Source organism: Lissotriton helveticus, chromosome 5_2 (genome assembly GCF_964261635.1).
Source record: "Lissotriton helveticus chromosome 5_2, aLisHel1.1, whole genome shotgun sequence".
NCBI classification, from domain to species: Eukaryota; Metazoa; Chordata; class Amphibia; order Caudata; family Salamandridae; genus Lissotriton; species Lissotriton helveticus.
The window spans coordinates 12,817,222-12,835,017 of NC_136066.1; the positions used below are offsets into that span (position 1 = coordinate 12,817,222).

Consider the following 17,796-nt stretch of genomic DNA (forward strand, 5'->3'; position numbering starts at 1 on the left):
TGTAACACAAGCGTTACCACTGTCCACCAGTGATACTTCGATAATGCACTTTGTTCTGTAATAATGCTTTACATTATATTTTGATCACTATTTCAGCCTTGAGAAAGCCCTAGGCCTCCGCACAAATGAGGGGAGAAACACGTGTCTTGGAGCACCTCTGCCCTCACGGTCTCAGATCACAATATGGACTTGTGTGAGTGAACCCTGTGTCGCATGCATTCTCTTCTATGAGACGCTTTGTGGATAATTTGGAAGCCTTGAGAAAGCCTCAGACCTGCACATGAATAGGGGGTGAAACACGTGTCAGATGCACCATCTTTGCCTCGCATGAGCACCAAACGCAACCGATTCTCTCAATGCTGAAACGGACACAACCACGGTGTCGATTGGAGATGTCTTCCCCCTCTACTACTGTGTTATTTGTCCTATTGCTGTCATCAATACATTAAGGGGCATATTACCAAGCAATAGCAATAATTATCGCTATTGCTTGGTTAGAGACAAAAATTTACCGCTGATCTGCGGCAATTTTTATCGCAAATAAACCTTGGTATTACCAAGGTTTATCGCAAATGCGATAAAAATCGCCCGCAATGCATGAATATCGCTGAAAAGTCAGCGATATTCATGCATTACCGAGCTAATGCTTTTAGCCATGTTATCCACCTCCCATTGGATAACATGGCTAAGAACTGCTCAGGGCAGGCGTTAGCTTTTGGAGATATTCGATAGCGATGTTAGCGACTGTTTCCAGTCGCTAACATCTTGGCACGCCCACTTTGCATGTCATTAGTGATAAATATCACTGACATGCAAAGTGGGGCCCAAGATGGTCGCTATCTCCTACTAGCTGTCGCTAACTGGTGTTAGCGACAGCTAGGTAATAGGGAGATAATTTTATCTCCGCTTTCTTGGCTTTTAAAGCCAAAAAAGCGGAGATAAACCCCCTTGATAATATTGCCCTAAATGTCTTCTAGCCTAATAGTACAATGAAGATGTTGCTATAAATTGCTCGAACAAAGGATTCTGGTTGTTCACGCCTCGCGCTCCTTCTCTACTTCCCTGCATCTTTCTGGAAGAATCAAGATCCTTCTTTTGAGCAGTGGTCTTATGTGGGTGGTCTTCACCACAGACACATTCAGCAAAGGAATCTCCATAATTCTGGAAGCTCTTAGCTTCCTCCTTGGCACAGGTTGTCAGATGGATATTTTTGAAATGCTTGTTGGGGGCAGGTTTGAAGCTATCTTTATGGTCTGCTTGCCTTTCCAAGGTTGTGGAATTCTTCCTTAGTGAGTTGAAGGTAGCAAGAGGTGCCTGATTGACTGTGTCTGTTTCTGTGGAGGTTTCACTGTCTGGGAAAGTACAGTTGGTTATGTGTTGATGGAGGGGGGCCTCTAGTTTTATCATTTTTAGATCAGTCACAGAAAGCTTGAGATACAGCACTCAGAGTGGAATAAACCTGCAGGATGTTGTGAAGTCCTTTGGGGGGCAGCCCCTTTGCATTGTGCACTTGGAGTGGTGTTGGGTTGTTGCAGGTCTGATCGCTGCTTCGTATCATCATTTATAATGATGTAGTAGAGTTCTGTCTTTTTCATCTTATGATCTCTTCCAAGTTGTAGGACACAGAGGGGCAGATTCACGAGAAAGTGCCGCAGTGTGGCACCGCAAGCCCGTTGGCTGCGCCACGCTGCGGCACTTTCAGAGCCCAGCAATGAGACATATCTACAATGATATGTCGCATTCCTGTGCTCTCTCCTGCACTGGAGCACAAACAGCTGCCACACGCCCGCGCAGGCACCCTTGCACTGTGGTGCAATGATGCCTGCGTCGTGGGGGGATTGTTTTTGTGAAGGAAGTGGCCCCTTCCTGCACAAAAGCAATCACTGCAGGCATTTTCCTCCTTCAATGCGTGCTGTAGAATGCAGCACACATTGAAAGAGGAAAAAAGGAGGAGAAATGAAAATATTTCTCCTCGTTGCGCCTCACTACGCCACCCCTAGGGTGGCTCAGCAAACTGACGCATTTCCAGGTTAACGATTCCTCATAAATCTGGAGATGTGTCTCCTTCCACGGGTGTTGTGTGGGAACACCCACAGCAACACCCACAGCAACACCCACAGCAACACCCATGGAATGCCCCTTCAATGCAAAGTGCTGAGTGTGAAGGGGCCGTATTTACAAGGACAAGAAAAGCCACGCAGGGTGGCTCTTCCTCTCCTTGTAAATATGGGGCAGACAAAATGCGCTGCCAGTGCGTCACAAAAAGTGGCGTACTGGCAGCGCAACGGTCTTGTAAATCTGCCCCCGAGTTTTCTCTCCCTTTTAGTTGGTATTTTCAATGTTCTGTGTCACACTTCAGGTTGTACTTGTTTGAGGTCTTCAGTGGTGTAGGAAAGTGCCCTTTTTGCATGAAAGTGCCCTTTTTGAATGAAAGTGCCCTTTTTGTATGAAAGTGCCCTTTTTGTATGAACGTGCCCATTTTTGTATGAAAGTGCCCTTTTTGCATGAAAGTGCCCTTTTTGCATGAACGTGCCGTTTTTGTATGAAAGGGCCCTTTTTGCATGAAAGTGCCCTTTTTGCATGAACGTGCCTTTTTTGTATGAACGTGCCCTTTTTGTATGAACGTGCCCTTTTTGTATGAACGTGCCCTTTTTGTATGAAAGTGCCCTTTTTGCATGAACGTGCCCTTTTTGCTTGAAAGTGCCCTTTTTGCATGAAAGTGCCCATTTTGTATGAAAGTGCCCTTTTTGCATGAACGTGCCCTTTTTGCTTGAAAGTGCCCTTTTTGCATGAACGTGCCTTTTTTGTATGAACGTGCCCTTTTTGCATGAACGTGCCCTTTTTGTATGAACGTGCCCTTTTTGCATGAACGTGCCCTTTTTGCTTGAAAGTGCCCTTTTTGCATGAAAGTGCCCATTTTGTATGAAAGTGCCCTTTTTGCATGAACGTGCCCTTTTTGCTTGAAAGTGCCCTTTTTGCATGAACGTGCCCTTTTTGTATGAACGGGCCCATTTTTGTATGAAATTGCCCTTTTTGTATGAACTGGCCCATTTTTGTATGAACGGGCCCTTTTTGTATGAACGTGCCCATTTTTGCATGAACGTGCCCTTTTTGCATGAATGTGCCCTTTTTGCATGAACGTGCCCTTTTTGTATGAACGGGCCCATTTTTGTATGAAATTGCCCTTTTTGTATGAACTGGCCCATTTTTGTATGAACGGGCCCTTTTTGTATGAACGTGCCCATTTTTGCATGAACGTGCCCTTTTTGCATGAACGTGCCCTTTTTGTATGAAAGTGCCCTTTTTGCATGAACGTGCCCTTTTTATTTGAAAGTGCCCTTTTTGCATGAACGTGCCCTTTTTGTATGGTTTCTCCAGTGCGGATGGTTTTGACATTGAAAGTGCACTGAAGCCTGCTAACCAGGCCCCCGTGCCAGTGCTCTCTCCATAAAATATGATGCATGTGAATTGGTAACCCCAATTGGCAAGGGCTTTAACCCCCTTATAAATCCCTGTAAGTGGTACCAGTGGTGCCCTGGGCATGGGAGTTAAAGGGGTCACCAGGGCCTGAAGCACTGATTGTGCCGCCCTGAGTGCCCAGGTAAACTGATGACAGCAGGCCTGTCATTGCAGACTGCATGAGTCGTGCAAACGACTCAAACTGAACTTTGCCCTCACCATGGGTGGCAAGGTCACAGCACTATTTTTAATGTATGTCAGACACGCCTACGGTAGGCTGCCTGAGCCCAGGACGCAGGGTGCGTTATATTAAAAGTGTGGGCATATAAATACAAGCCTAGATGTCCCTACAGTTGCCTCCTTCCATTGGGGCTGCTCGAAGTGTTCAGGGGTGCCACTGGATAACATGGACTGGCACCCGGGCACCCCCAAGTTGTCAGATCCGTTAAGGTCCCACTAAAAAATGTGATGTTTGGTTTCAAACAGCGTGTCTCATCAAACCTGAGCCTTTCCTAGAGTTGATTGTAGTGTGGCATGTGGCATGTGGCATGTGGCATGTGGCATGTGGCATGCACCCAGGGGACTACCTTAGAGCTTGTCCACCTAGTTGCCCCAGACTTTTCTGTGCCCTGGCTGACAGCCTGCGGCTGCTGCAGCCACGATAGGAATCGAAGCCCCTGCCAGGTGGTGCGAACTCTCTCGGGAGTCAGAAACAAAGACCTGCCTGGGCGGGAGGTATCACCTCCCTCCCTCACAGGATGGCTAGAGATGTGGCATATCAGATTGGTGAGCTTCTGCTGGAAAGGCGACCCCAGGGGAGACAGAAGGTGTCTGACTGTTCGCCCCGAGACCCACCTCTCTTTTTGGAACAGGCCGAGCGCCGTAGGGAGGCCTCCTTGGCGAGGCTCCGCTCCTACAATCGTAACAGCAGAGCAATCACACTACTTACAGATAGACGTCACACAGGAAAGATATTCACAAGAATCTTTATATAAGTAATCAAAGCAAGGTCTTGGCAGGATAGCGGGCAAGGATCGAGGGATCGGTAAAGTCGTGGTCTCGGGGAAAGGGGGTAGCGGGACAGTCTTGGCACCCACTGGTGCGTGGATAGTTCAAGGGGTCAGGCCGCGACAGCGTCAGCAGGGCCTCGAAGATAGTTCAGCTTGGTTGTAGTGTAGTTCCTATCTTCCCAATAGGCTCTGCGCATTGGAATAATACCTACAGCAGTAAAGGCCTAGGCCAGACGTTAACTAGGTCTACTACTGTCGATACTAGACTTAAGTTTTGGGTTTGCCAGCGTAGCTCAGAGTTCGCTAGAAACTTTCTCGAATGTTCAGGAAAGAATTAACTCCCCTGATTAGACAAGAAGGGATTTAGTTTCTGACAACCATAGAACATGACAACTTTGCTCTCCCCTAATCAAGAGTGTATCTCCAGAGTCGTGTGAGCACAAGGCAATTATTTTACTCAGTCAGTACGTGCATTCTTAGTCTCATCAGATTGTAGAGAAAAGGAAGAGACGGGCGTGTTCAATAAAAAGGTGTTATTTATTGATCAGTCTCTTTTCTCGTACAAGAGAAATGGATCTGATCGTCCTCTTCTTTCCGATTTCTGCGAGGAAGTCTGAAAAGATTGAGAGGGACGTGTATCAATGTCTTGATATCTATCAGGTTTTTTAATATTATCCCTATTTCTAAGGTTATATCTTTTCCCAGAGGGGTCACTCTGGGGTGACCTGTGTCTCTGGTTCGGAGATTTCTCCCTTCGCCTAGGAGACCTTCCTCGGGACTGGAATTTCTTTTCTTTTGGATTGGATTGTTTGTTTCCATCCCAGTTCTTTTTTGGTGAATTATTATTGAAAAATATTTTTTCTGGACTTTCAGTCAGTTGCGGTTTTACTGGTATTCCACCTAAACTATCTCTACCTAGTTCTTCATAGGATTTTTCTATGATTCTGGCAATTTCAGCTGGTTGGTCTGCTATATCTGTCTCTTTTAACCTCTGGCGGATCGCCACGGTTGCTGCTTCACCTTTTATATTGGCTAATAATATAGCCGAGACCTGCTTGAAGTCTTTCAGTAATTTCATACCAAGAGTTAAAGCTGGTTCTGGACCGTATTCATCTTGAATTTGTTTTAGCACATCTGGTATTACCGAAATGGATGGAACACCGTGCGTTTTTGTGTAGATTGAAGCAAAGACTGTACCCCAAGTGTCACAGTCCTCTATGTGTGGTGCGATTCCCATTGGGAGACATATAGTCAGAATCCTGTGTTTTTCTAGCGGGGTGGTGTCAGGAAACACCGCCTCTATTTGGGTGATTTTCTGTGCCAACCAGAATGGTATTTGTTCTCGTTTAGCCGGAACTTTACCTAGGCAGGATTGGATGTTCTGTGGTGTGATTTTATTTGTGTTCCCCTGGTGAGGGGTCAGCTGTGGAAGTTTAATCGCTGGCTGAATTGTTGAAGTCCGCATTACATACTGGACTAATTGTCTATGAATTTTTATTAATTGTTTTAGCTGTGTTAAAAGGTTTGGTGCAGACATCCCATCGATGTCTGGATGTGGTGTGTATCCGGCTAAGACCGGCCACGTTGCTCCTGGTCTACCTAAAGGACCGAGCCTTGTAATGTGATTGTTATGTATTAGGGCGCCATCAAATAAGAGCAAATGCTCTTGGAATTTGAGTGGTACTTCCACCTCCTCGAAAGGAGTGTACTCATTAGGAGGTTCCTCTATTTTGTAATAGTGGAAGTACTTTGTTACAGCATTTGCTGCTGGAAAATGTATCCATGTATAGTATACCTCTGTCTGCCGATATTCGTGTGCCTCAATTACGAATATGACTGTGCCACCTCTAGGTGTCAGTCCATTTTCTATAAGTTTTAAGGTTATAGATTTCCTTTTGGCGACCGGGATAAGTATTATATCCCCGTCCGCATCTAGTGCTGCAGTATCAGCTGCTGCTATTTCAGCTGCTAATCTAACTGCCTCTCTTTCATCCTCATTGTCAGACATTTTACTGTCAATAAGGTTATTTTGTTTGTTTGCAGATCAGGTTTCTTATGGAGCAAAGATTAGATGCACAATATTTTGGAACAGTGTATCCTTCAACGTTGACTAAACCAAGAACCTCACATAGGAGTTCCCTCCTGCGAGGTTTTGGAGGATATTACCTTTCACCCACTCCAGACGTCTTTGGAGTATTTGGGAAAAGGGGTCTGAGTGAGAAAGCACGACTGAGTTACTCTAAATGTCTTACGTTAGTTTTATCGCCCTTTCCAAACGCGTTGGGCGCCATGTAGTGTAGTTCCTATCTTCCCAATAGGCTCTGCGCATTGGAATAATACCTACAGCAGTAAAGGCCTAGGCCAGACGTTAACTAGGTCTACTACTGTCGATACTAGACTTAAGTTTTGGGTTTGCCAGCGTAGCTCAGAGTTCGCTAGAAACTTTCTCGAATGTTCAGGAAAGAATTAACTCCCCTGATTAGACAAGAAGGGATTTAGTTTCTGACAACCATAGAACATGACAACTTTGCTCTCCCCTAATCAAGAGTGTATCTCCAGAGTCGTGTGAGCACAAGGCAATTATTTTACTCAGTCAGTACGTGCATTCTTAGTCTCATCAGATTGTAGAGAAAAGGAAGAGACGGGCGTGTTCAATAAAAAGGTGTTATTTATTGATCAGTCTCTTTTCTCGTACAAGAGAAATGGATCGATATTATTGCAATACTTATAGTTAAGTAAAGTGCATACATTAAAAGCAATAGTATAAAATAATACTGTAAAAACATTGATATGGTTTCTGAGCCATATGATGTTTAAAATGATTAAAATATATTTACATACACATATACATTTGACTAAACGTACTCAACTGGTGTTTCTAGATACGCCTACCCCGTGTACCTGACCTAAGTCTAATGCGTGGGAGGGAATAGAAAGTTACAGTTTAAGTTAAGTTTGTTTTTGCCAAGTGAATAACTAAAGAATTCTCTGTGAGGGGTTATTCAGTTCTGTACCTGGAAGTTAGGATGAATGAGGAATGGTATCTCTTTCTCTGGTCTCGATATTCCAGGCTGCCTGCGAGGGCTGCCCGAAAGCGCCGGTGCTGGGTCTCTCGGTAGGAGATAGCAGCGCGTCTCTCAGCGCGTCAGGAAGGCGGGGCTGCTGCCAGCGGGGTCTGCTCTGCTTCTGGGCTTCGGCAAGTATGGCTGCTCCGTCTCGTCACCACGCGTGTGTTTGCATAGGGCAAGATCGGCAATATTTATACCTTAAAGGTGCCGGGATTGACGTAAGGATGGACATAGATACGTCAATAAAGATGTCATACGACTTGCTCGTTAGCACATTCTTTTACTGAAGTTCTCTGTGAAATCAAAACAATGGCCGCACGGATTTTCCAGGTTGTCATAGGTTTGATTTGTTATGAGAATGTGGAAAAGTAAATTTTGCCATGTTCTGTGTCCCTACGTGTCATCCATCATATGTTATATGTGCATGATTAATAAGCATATGTTATTCCCCATGTTTGATTACAGACGCAATTATAGTTGTGTCCACCTCTAGTATGCCAGTTTCCAGTTCTCGTGAATAATACGAGTATCAGGCCTATGTAAAGTTACGTTGCCACGTTTCTCAGTGTGCACGTTATTCCATTGTAAAGTCCCCGTTTCTAGGCCTCAAAAGGGCCCGGACACCAGATTCAGCTCCTGTCTCCTGAACCCTCGCTGAGGAACGATACAGCCCCCACCTGTATCCTCGACCCTTCACTTACTTCCTGCCTCACAGTGCCCGGTTCAGCCTGGCTCTGCTTCTGAGTCTGCCAAGAGTATGTTATGATTCCAGTTATCAGTTCAGTCCTCCTTCTCTGCATTCCTAAGCTACTGAATCGCATCAATAGTTACCGTCATAGTCTAGCTTTTACGTCTCCATGTAAGAGAAATACTGCATTTAATGGTCATTTAATATTCTTCATCACGCACTACATGTAGAATAATGCATGCTCCAGTCTTAGAGTCTGTTAGCTTTTCCCCTCCTGACTTCTAGTTTATATCAACATGTTACCTAAACATCAGATACTAGATAGGGTTTAGGTACATGTCGCCCTGACTCTCCAGACTTCAGTCTCTGCTCCTAGCACAGAGTTCATAGCCCCCAGCTTCTCCTAGTGATACGTCATTGCCAGTTTGCGCGCACCATCAGGTTAGAGGTCCCGGCTCCTCAGGTAGCCCCCTCCATGGTTTCCGCCCCATTCATGACATATTCTGTTACGTTTGCATCACATGTCTATGTATACGCCCTGTTACACCTCTTTTCACCCTTATCTTTCGCGACTGCTACGCGTCACGCCTATTGCTCCACCCACTGCTACGCCTATTGCAATGTAATGCTATGTGCTTGCGCTATGTATATATGCTCATGTACTGTTATTAAAAAGTTATCCTTCCTAGCCTTCTTGTCCAGATCCTGGCAGCGCTGCCAGGGCTTACCATTCTGTTCCCGTGCAGGTTGTCCTGTTCCTGTCCTTTATGCTGTATTAAACCTGCAAAACTCCTACTACCTCGAATCTTGACTCTTATTTATTGAGCTATCTGTCAATCATTTATGCATTCAAAAAGAGAGGTATTATTTATTTGTTTACCACATAATGGCGCCCGAACAGGGACTTGCCCTTTCCCCACGCGTCGGTGAAGCCACACCGACCCCCTGACCCTCTGCAGTCGTGACGGAACTCTTCTGCGCACCGGCAGATATTTCTGCTTCAAGTATCCCTCAGGCCCACGGAGGAGGCGGAGGAGGCGGTCCAGCATCCAGACGAGACGGTGGAGGAACGCGGCGAGTCCCGACCAGAGCCCAAGCCGAGAGTCCAAGGTCCGAGGTATCCGGAGGTCCACCCGTAACTGAAGTCCGAAGTTCGTCGTCCGTCGTCGTAGCAGTCCAGTCCAGTCAGAGGCCTTCCGTTCTTGCTGCCCGGTGAGTACCGTTACTGGGGTAGTATCTAGACAGGGTCAATCTGATTGACTCTGGTCCGTGGGTTGGTGGTACACAGACCCACAAACGAAGTGTCCACTTCGGTGGATGCGGGTCCTGACGTGTCTCTTTATGAGACCGGTAAGTTTCGTACTGTTTCAGCAGTGCATCTAGTTTCTGTTCCAGTCAGTTCTGTTCTCGAGAAAATTCATGTATTCTGTGTTCCGTATTCCAGGTAGTATTCTGTTCGAACTGTTATTTTAAATGTTCTTCATGTATTTTAATGTCGTGGTATGAATGGGGAATAAGTATCGTGTTCATTGTGTATTGTATTGTGTCTAGATTACAGTCCAGTCATGCCCTTGTTTCCTAAGTTACGTCAGTTAAAAACTAGAAAGGGTCTGCTGGAAGCAGCAGTTCCAGTTCCGCCTAGGGACAGTCCAGGTCATTTTATGTATCAGAAGCATGGCATAAGTGCCATATTATATCTAGATTTATGGGTAGAGTATACCAAAGAGTTAGAGGAAAAGTATAGGTGGCCCGTATCAGGTACGTGGGATGCCGAGTGCATCATGAGAGTAGAAGAGGCATTATGGAAAAAGAAAGCCAGACAGTCACAGAAAGATGCCATCGAGTTATGGCGCAAAGAAGCTCATAAAAGAACCGAAAAAGAAATCAGAAAGTCAGAATTAAGTAGAGAATCCTTAGAACGAGCACAAGAAAAAGAACTAATCGAGATAGGTGAACAAGTTAAAGCCGAACAGTCAGACAGACAGAGGCATGCTCTTATTAGGGGTATGTATCCTCTTCTTGCCGAGGGCTTGCCAAAAGCGACCCCAGAGGCATCCAGTAATTTCCCGCCACCATTAGTTCCGACCAAGCTACGTCACAAACCGACCGCAGCTGATATTTTTATTTCGTCCTATTTGGACGACACAGTCCCAGAATATGCAAATCCTGTTCGCGCTCCGCCAGTCCCTGTAAATCAGGCACTTCCCGTTCCTCCAGACACCGGGGTACCCCTTGCAGTACCTGTTACGGTCCCCCCGGTCCAGCCCGCCATACCAGTTCAGCCCGCATTTCAATTTCCTGCCACACTAGTACGAAGAGGATCAGTCGACGATTCTAGTTTAGGGGCCGCAGGAGGAGGTCCTCCTCAGACCCCGCCGCCACATAAGCGTTTAACGTCAGCCGAATTACATGCACAAGCGTCACAGCGTACGCCCAGACATCAGTCTGTAGCAGAAATAAGAAAAGCCCTTAATGAATGCGGCTATGATCCAGTCCCAGGCGAGGATAATATGGTTTTATATTCATTCCGCGTAAGAAAGGTGGCCGAGTATCTAGTCACCCTACCGAATATGAAAGAAGACCTAGACAGAATATATCGTTTCATCCGTACAGGGGATGATCCAGAAAGCATTGGCGAGGCCATGTCTCAAAGGAAAGCCGAGATCCAGCTTATGATACTAAAGTTCCTGATTAACTGTCTAATAAGAGAACAAGATTACCCGTCTAAAGATCCGGCCGAAATGAAAATCCTGACAAGGTGGAGTGATAATATAGCCGAGGGTAAGCACAAGACCGTCGGTGCTATGGAGAGTATGTACAAGAAAATCCGTAAAGAAATAATAAAGTTACACGAACAGCGTAAAGCAGCACAAGTAAGCGAGAAAGAAAGTAACTCTGATACTGAAGAGGTAGACGACGAGCATTCCGCCAGAATAGCGTATGTAGGAAAATCTAGATTTCCAGATCGCCATTTACGCCTAGAACACAAGTCTACTTTCCATCATCCAGCACCAGAACAAGGTTCTCTAGAACAAGTGTTTCAAGCCACCGATCACATTCTGAAATCACGAATCGGTTACAGTGAGTTAAGTACTATGCATGAACAAGAACTAGCCCGATCAGCAGTCCGATGGATTACTGATTCTACCACTTTTCCAGACGAAATAGTGGCACAAATGTTTCTGAAACTGCCCCCAGCCGAGCAACGACTGGTGGGTATGTATATGATCTAGCACCTCATTACTCTGTATGAGGGTCAACACTCTGATCCAGGTCCGTTACATGATATCCTGAACGAGTTACTCCAGTATAGATGGAAAGGTCTAGGTACGGATTTAATTAGTGTCATTCTAGAACAGCGCCACAAATATAGAACGTTTCTGAACCCGCATTTTGTTCATGTCTCACCCCCAGAAAGTAAACCATTTTACATGGAGAGACAGAATCCGTTACGAGAAGTCCACCCAGTTAGAGGAACGGGTGGCGAACTAGAACGAGTGTTTGTTTACACTCCGATTACAAAGATGGAACTCCTAGAGATGAAAAAATTAATTCCCTGCCACGATAAAGATCCAGCAGGGTTCCACCGAGAATTAAAAGACATGCTCCGTATGGGAGAATACACGTATCCAGATATAATTAAAATGTTAAAGGTTCTGTTGCCCGCAGGGGTGTATGAAAAGCTCAAGGAAAAAGAATGGGAGGTGGGAGAGAAAAAGATCGATTGGGCAGTTCTAGAAGCTGAAGATAAGGCACGAGTACCAGGTACCGGTCTTGGAGCGAAATGTAAAGAATTACCTGAATTATTGATTCAAGTTTTACCCAGATTGTTAACAACGAAAAAGGAAGACTGGGATGCAATCTCAGCCTGTAAACAGAAACAAGACGAAGACATTAGTGATTTTTATTCTAGATTTGAGAAATGTTTTAGCATCAACAGTGGCCTCAAGACAAGTAGTGAGTCATACCCTCACCTTTTTGTTACTAAATTAGTCGAGAATTCAAGTCCACAAATTAAGAATCGAGTTTTGAAAGTCGAAAGTACCTGGCAAGCTAATACCCCGTCCCAGATGTTACAGATGCTCCAATACCACCAGAATAGAATCAGAGAAGAGCAAGAACACGAGAGAAAACGTATGAAAGACACGAAAATGAAAGTACTAGTTGCACAATCTGTTCCTCAAGACAGTCAGAAGAGGGGTCCGAATCAAGCCAGTCATCCTGCAGCTCCCGTTAAAGGGAACTGCAATTATTGTAAACAGCCAGGTCATTTTATAAACGAGTGTGCAGTTCTGAAACACAACATAGCTACCGGTAAGACTAAAGAAAGACCACGTCCGCCTAGACAAGAACAAGTTTCACAGACTCCTCAGCCACAGAATACACAACAGACAGTTACAGCACCGCAGCCTATTGCTGCAACACAGCATGTTACACAGCAAATGTATCAGTATGCACAGTCCGAGTATCCAGAGTACCAGCAGTATTCATGAAACAGCCTAGAGAGGGAGGTAGGCTTGCCTCTCATCGAGATACCTGTAGATCAAGAAGGTCCCTATGTTCACAGTCAAGTATTAGGGAAAGACAGAAAGTTTTTGATTGATACGGGGGCAAGTAGGACCACAATTAGTCACGCCGAAGTTCCAGGGGCTCCGCTCTCAGGCTCAAGAAATGTTTCCCTTGGATTTTCAGGAAAACCTATAGTAAATGAAATATCAAAGCCAGTTACTCTAGAAGTAGGTCCATTGTCCCGTACCACTGATCTGTTACTTACTAAGTCATGTCCAGAAAACCTATTAGGCATTAAAACACTGAAAGAGTTAGGTGCAGTTATATGCTGTTCCCCAGAGGGAATACGTCTGTTCCTACGTGACTTTAAGGGTCACTATGTATTACGAGATTTTGATCCCAGATTGTCTAATGTTCCGCAGCATTTATGGGCGCAAGGTCCAACTGATGTAGGGTACATGCAAATCACACCCCATCGTGTGACTCTCAAGCCAGGTGTAGTGTTACCACGAATCAGACAGTACAGATTGCCACCTGAGGCTGTAGCAGCCTTATCCAAAATTATTGACGAGCTCATCGCTCAAGGAGTAGTTGTAGAAACTGACTCCAATGTATGCAATTCTCCGATCATTCCAGTCATGAAACGGACTGATCCAAATGCACCCCCAGTATATCGATTAGTGATTGACCTACGAGAACTTAATAAATGTATTATTCCTCAGTACCCAGTCGTTCCAGATATCTCTTCCCTATTGACAGCCATTGATTCCGAAGCCACGTTCTTTACTGTAATCGACCTCAAGAACGCATTTTTCAGTGTTCCCATTCATCCAGACAGCCAGTTTCTTTTCGGATTCTGTTTAAATGGAAGGAGCTATATGTTCACACGAGCTCCTCAAGGTTTCACAGAAAGTCCTAGTATTTACAGTCAAGCACTTAAGAGACAGCTTGATAATGTTCACATGCCAACTGACACTGCCCTGCTCCAGTATGTCGATGATCTACTGATCACAGCCCGTTCTGAACGTGACTGCGAGCGAGCGTCACTGACGGTTCTGTATTTCCTAGCCGAGATGGGGCACAAGGTGTCCCCTTCGAAGCTTCAATTCTGTGTCCAGCAAGTGGTATACTTAGGACACTTACTGTCCAAGAGGGGTAGGCAGTTGACACCAGACCGTATCCAGTTAATAGCGAGTCTTCCTCAGCCCAAGACCCAGAAGGAGGTACGTGCTTTTATCGGCCTTACTTCTTATTGTAGACAATGGATTCCTCAGTATGCATTTCTAGCCAAACCACTGATACAGTTAACGACACAGGAGGCAGCCGTACCGACTGTCCTCCCTTGGACATCTGAACACACACTTAGCTTCAATGAGTTAAAGAAAGCTTTATGCCAAGCTCCAGTTCTAGCCACACCAAACTACAGTAAGCCTTTTACACTTTTCGTCACAGAACGTGAAGGTACAGCATTATCTGTTCTCACACAAGATCAAGCAGGACAATACAAGCCATGTGCTTATTTTTCGAGCACATTAGATCCTGTAGCCCAGGCTCTGCCTGCGTGCCTCAAGTCAGTTGCAGCCACAGCACTAGCTATCAGACAAAGTGATTCCATAGTATTAGGACACTCCCTGACAGTACAAGTTCCACACTCCGTGGAAGTTCTTTTAAACCGAACACAGACTCAGCACTTGACAATTGCACGTTTAACAGGTTATGAATTGACACTGTTCCAGCCACACATAGAAATCAGACGCTGCAACGTTTTAAACCCTGCTACATTGTTACCATCAGTTACTTTAAGTCCGGACACACACGACTGTGTGGAAGTAGTTAATATTACGACAAAGCCAAGACAAGATCTGACAGATATTCCGTTACCAGATCCCGACCTGACACTTTATGTGGATGGTTCATGTATGAGAACAAGTACAGGAGAACTAGTCGCCGCGTATGCAGTGACTACTGATACTGAAGTTATTGAGACACACCGTATTGACACTCTGTCCGCTCAAGCAGCAGAGCTAGTTGCTCTGACTCAAGCCTGCATACACGCCAGGAACCTGAAGGTTAATATTTACACAGATTCCCGCTACGCATTTGGAGTCGTACACGACTTTGGAGTGCTCTGGCAGGAGAGAGGTTTCATGACTTCTCATGGAACCAAGATTCAGCATGGTCTCCTTATTCAAGCTCTGTTAGATGCCATACATTTACCGACATCCATTGCTATCATGAAATGCAAAGCACATACGAAAGTTACTGACACTATTTCCCAGGGTAACGATCTAGCAGATCGCACAGCCAAGCTTACAGCACAGACTCCAGACATTCCAGTTAACAAGACACATACTCCAGATCCGACTACATGTATGACAGTTAAGGACCCTACTCAGGATGTCATAGATATCCAGTTACATGCTACTCCCGATGAAATCAAGAAATGGTCCGAACAAGGAGGGGTCCAGACGGATCAAGGATGGGTGACGAAGGGTAAAACCACATGGTTTCTCCCCGACTCTATGGTTCAAGTCATTATCAATACCGCACATAGTCCAGCACATTTAGGGGAAAAAGCAATGTTAGACAGTATCCAGAACATTTGGTTCAACAAGCATCTACGAGCTGCAGCCAAGCAGAAAGTCCGTACCTGTATGATATGTTGTCAGTTTAATCCAGGTAAAAGTGTCCCGGTGGAACAAGGTGGATTCCAGCCCCCTGACCACCCTTTTGAAGTCCTCCAGATGGATTATATTCAGATGGAGCGATGTCGAGGTTTCAAGTATGTCCTTGTAGTTGTATGCGCTTTGTCCAGGTGGACAGAAGCATATCCAGTCCCAGATTACACAGCCACGACCACTGCCAAGCAGTTGGTTCGTGAATTCTTCCCCCGTTACGGACTCCCTAGGGTCGTATATTCTGGTAACGGCCAGCCATTCTCATCAGAGTTAATGAAGCACGTTTCCCTTTTGTTAGGATACCAGTGGAAGTTCCATTGTGTACGCCATCCTGAAGCAGCAGGTCTCGTGGAGAGACATAACCAGACCCTGAAAATTCGCATCGCCAAAGTATGTAAAGAGAAAGGTGTGGACTGGCTAGTAGCTCTGCCAGTCGCTTTGTTCTACATGCGCATGGTCGCACATTCCAGATCAGGTCTGTCCCCGTATGAGGTCGTTTTCGGCCGCCCCCCTAACATGTGGGGTACTCCTAGACCCCGAAGTATTACCGATGTTTCAAGTAATATGCTGACAGATTACCTAGCTTCCTTGATGTCTGCCCTCAACTCTTGTCGTTCACAGGTTGCCGCCACATTTCCAGACAATACCGAGGTGGCACCGCATGAAATCGTTCCCGGATCCATGGTCTTGGTTCGCAATTTTGACTGCTCAAGTCCGCTGGAGCCACGCTGGAAGGAGCCCCGACAGGTCCTCCTCGCCACCCGTACAGCCGTGAAGTTGGAGGGTCGCAAAGGCTGGGTGCACCTTTCGCACGTAAAGAAATTTTATGGACTGAAACCCGTCTCAAAGAACATTTCCCAGGATTTGAAGGATTGCCAAAGTACTATTCTCAAGGACTGTCCCGCAAAGAACAATGATACTGCACCCTCCCCGTTAGAGAAAACTCCGCAACAGGAGTATAAGTTGAAACTCCGGTCTAGTAAAATAAGTCAGCCAGTTTGATTGTCTAAGTCCTCCCCTAGGTGAAACGGTTAGACTGTTTCTGACATGTATAAAATAGACCCCCATAGTGAGAGAGTTAGTCAAAACTCAATCCGATGTATCGTTTTTCTAAGTTTCATATTATTTCTCAGCATTATGATTTCCTGCACCAGTTATGCATTTTATCTGTATTTTCCAGTTTCTCATGTAAATAAGTCTTCTAATGTTACAGTAGAACACACGTTTAGTGATCTGCCTCCTCATGAACTCTCTTACCGCCTCGCTATGCGTAATAATACTTTTATCCGCATGTTACATCATTCACACCAGACCAGCAATGCCACTAATTGTTGGGTATGTGGCCGACTCCCCCCTTTCCAGATACCGAAGGGAGTTCTGCCACTCTTTCCTTATCCGTTTTCACATAATGGTTCGTGTGGAGCATGGTCCACGTTAACGTCATCCTCAACAGATATGTCTTTTCTTAACAGTACATGTTTTCCAGACAAGCAAGGTCTTCCCCACAGAACAGGGTTAGATCTAGAAAATGAAGTGTACAATTTAGGTAATTATTCTTCGAATTTCATGGTCCTGAATGTTCAGTCTGATACTACTCCAGACTTACCTGCTATTTCAGTACTACCAGTCAAAGGCGAATTATGTGTCCGAAATAATGGTTCCGTACATGTAGGACATAGTGATTGTACTACTATTGTCAAGTATAGTGACAGTGGGAAATCTATTTTCAAAGTTTCACGTCATTCATATTTTATTTGTGGTCAAACCGCATATGTTCGTCTGCCCCTCGATTGGGAGGGAACCTGTTACATTGCCTTCCTACTGCCACCAGTTTTCCTAGCCCCATCTGATTATCATAGAAACACACATCTAGTACACATTAGACATAGAAGGGAGATCGAGTCCCCAATTGTCGATTATACTGAAACTGCTCTAGAACAGTATACAGATTTCAATAGAGGTTTCTTCTTCTTTATAGGACCTATCCAGAATAGTAAGTTAATCCGTAGATTAACCAGAACCCTTGAAGCAGTAGTGAATGAGACTGCCTCTGCTCTAGGTAACTTAACCGAAGAGCAATCTGCTATGAGATTTGTAGTTTTGCAAAATCGTCTCGTCCTTGACGTCATACTGGCCGATAGGGGCGGGGCCTGTAGAGTCATCGGATCTAGTTGCTGCATTTTCATTCCAAATAACGCGCCGTCTGTTTATTCAGCTATAACCAGACTCCATAAAATTGCCCATCTGTTACATCAAAATCCAGGCACCTGGACATGGTCCGGTTGGCTCTGGAGTATAATTTCCGCCTGGGGATGGAAAGTCTTGTCCTTTCTAGGTATTGCAGTAGCGATTATATTCAGCTGCTGCCTCTGTATACAATGTGG

General features: G+C 45.3%; 1 protein-coding gene across 1 annotated transcript in view; it reads right to left on the reverse strand.

Moving 5' to 3' along the window:
• Positions 1-978: 978 nt before the first annotated feature.
• The window catches only part of LOC144761176 (adenylate kinase isoenzyme 5-like), a 235,196-nt gene continuing 218,378 nt past the window's right edge, over positions 979-17,796 (reverse strand). The window contains exon 7 of the mRNA XM_078646684.1: positions 979-1,352. Coding sequence (XP_078502810.1) covers positions 979-1,352 — 374 coding nt within the window. The remainder of the gene's footprint in view (positions 1,353-17,796) is intronic.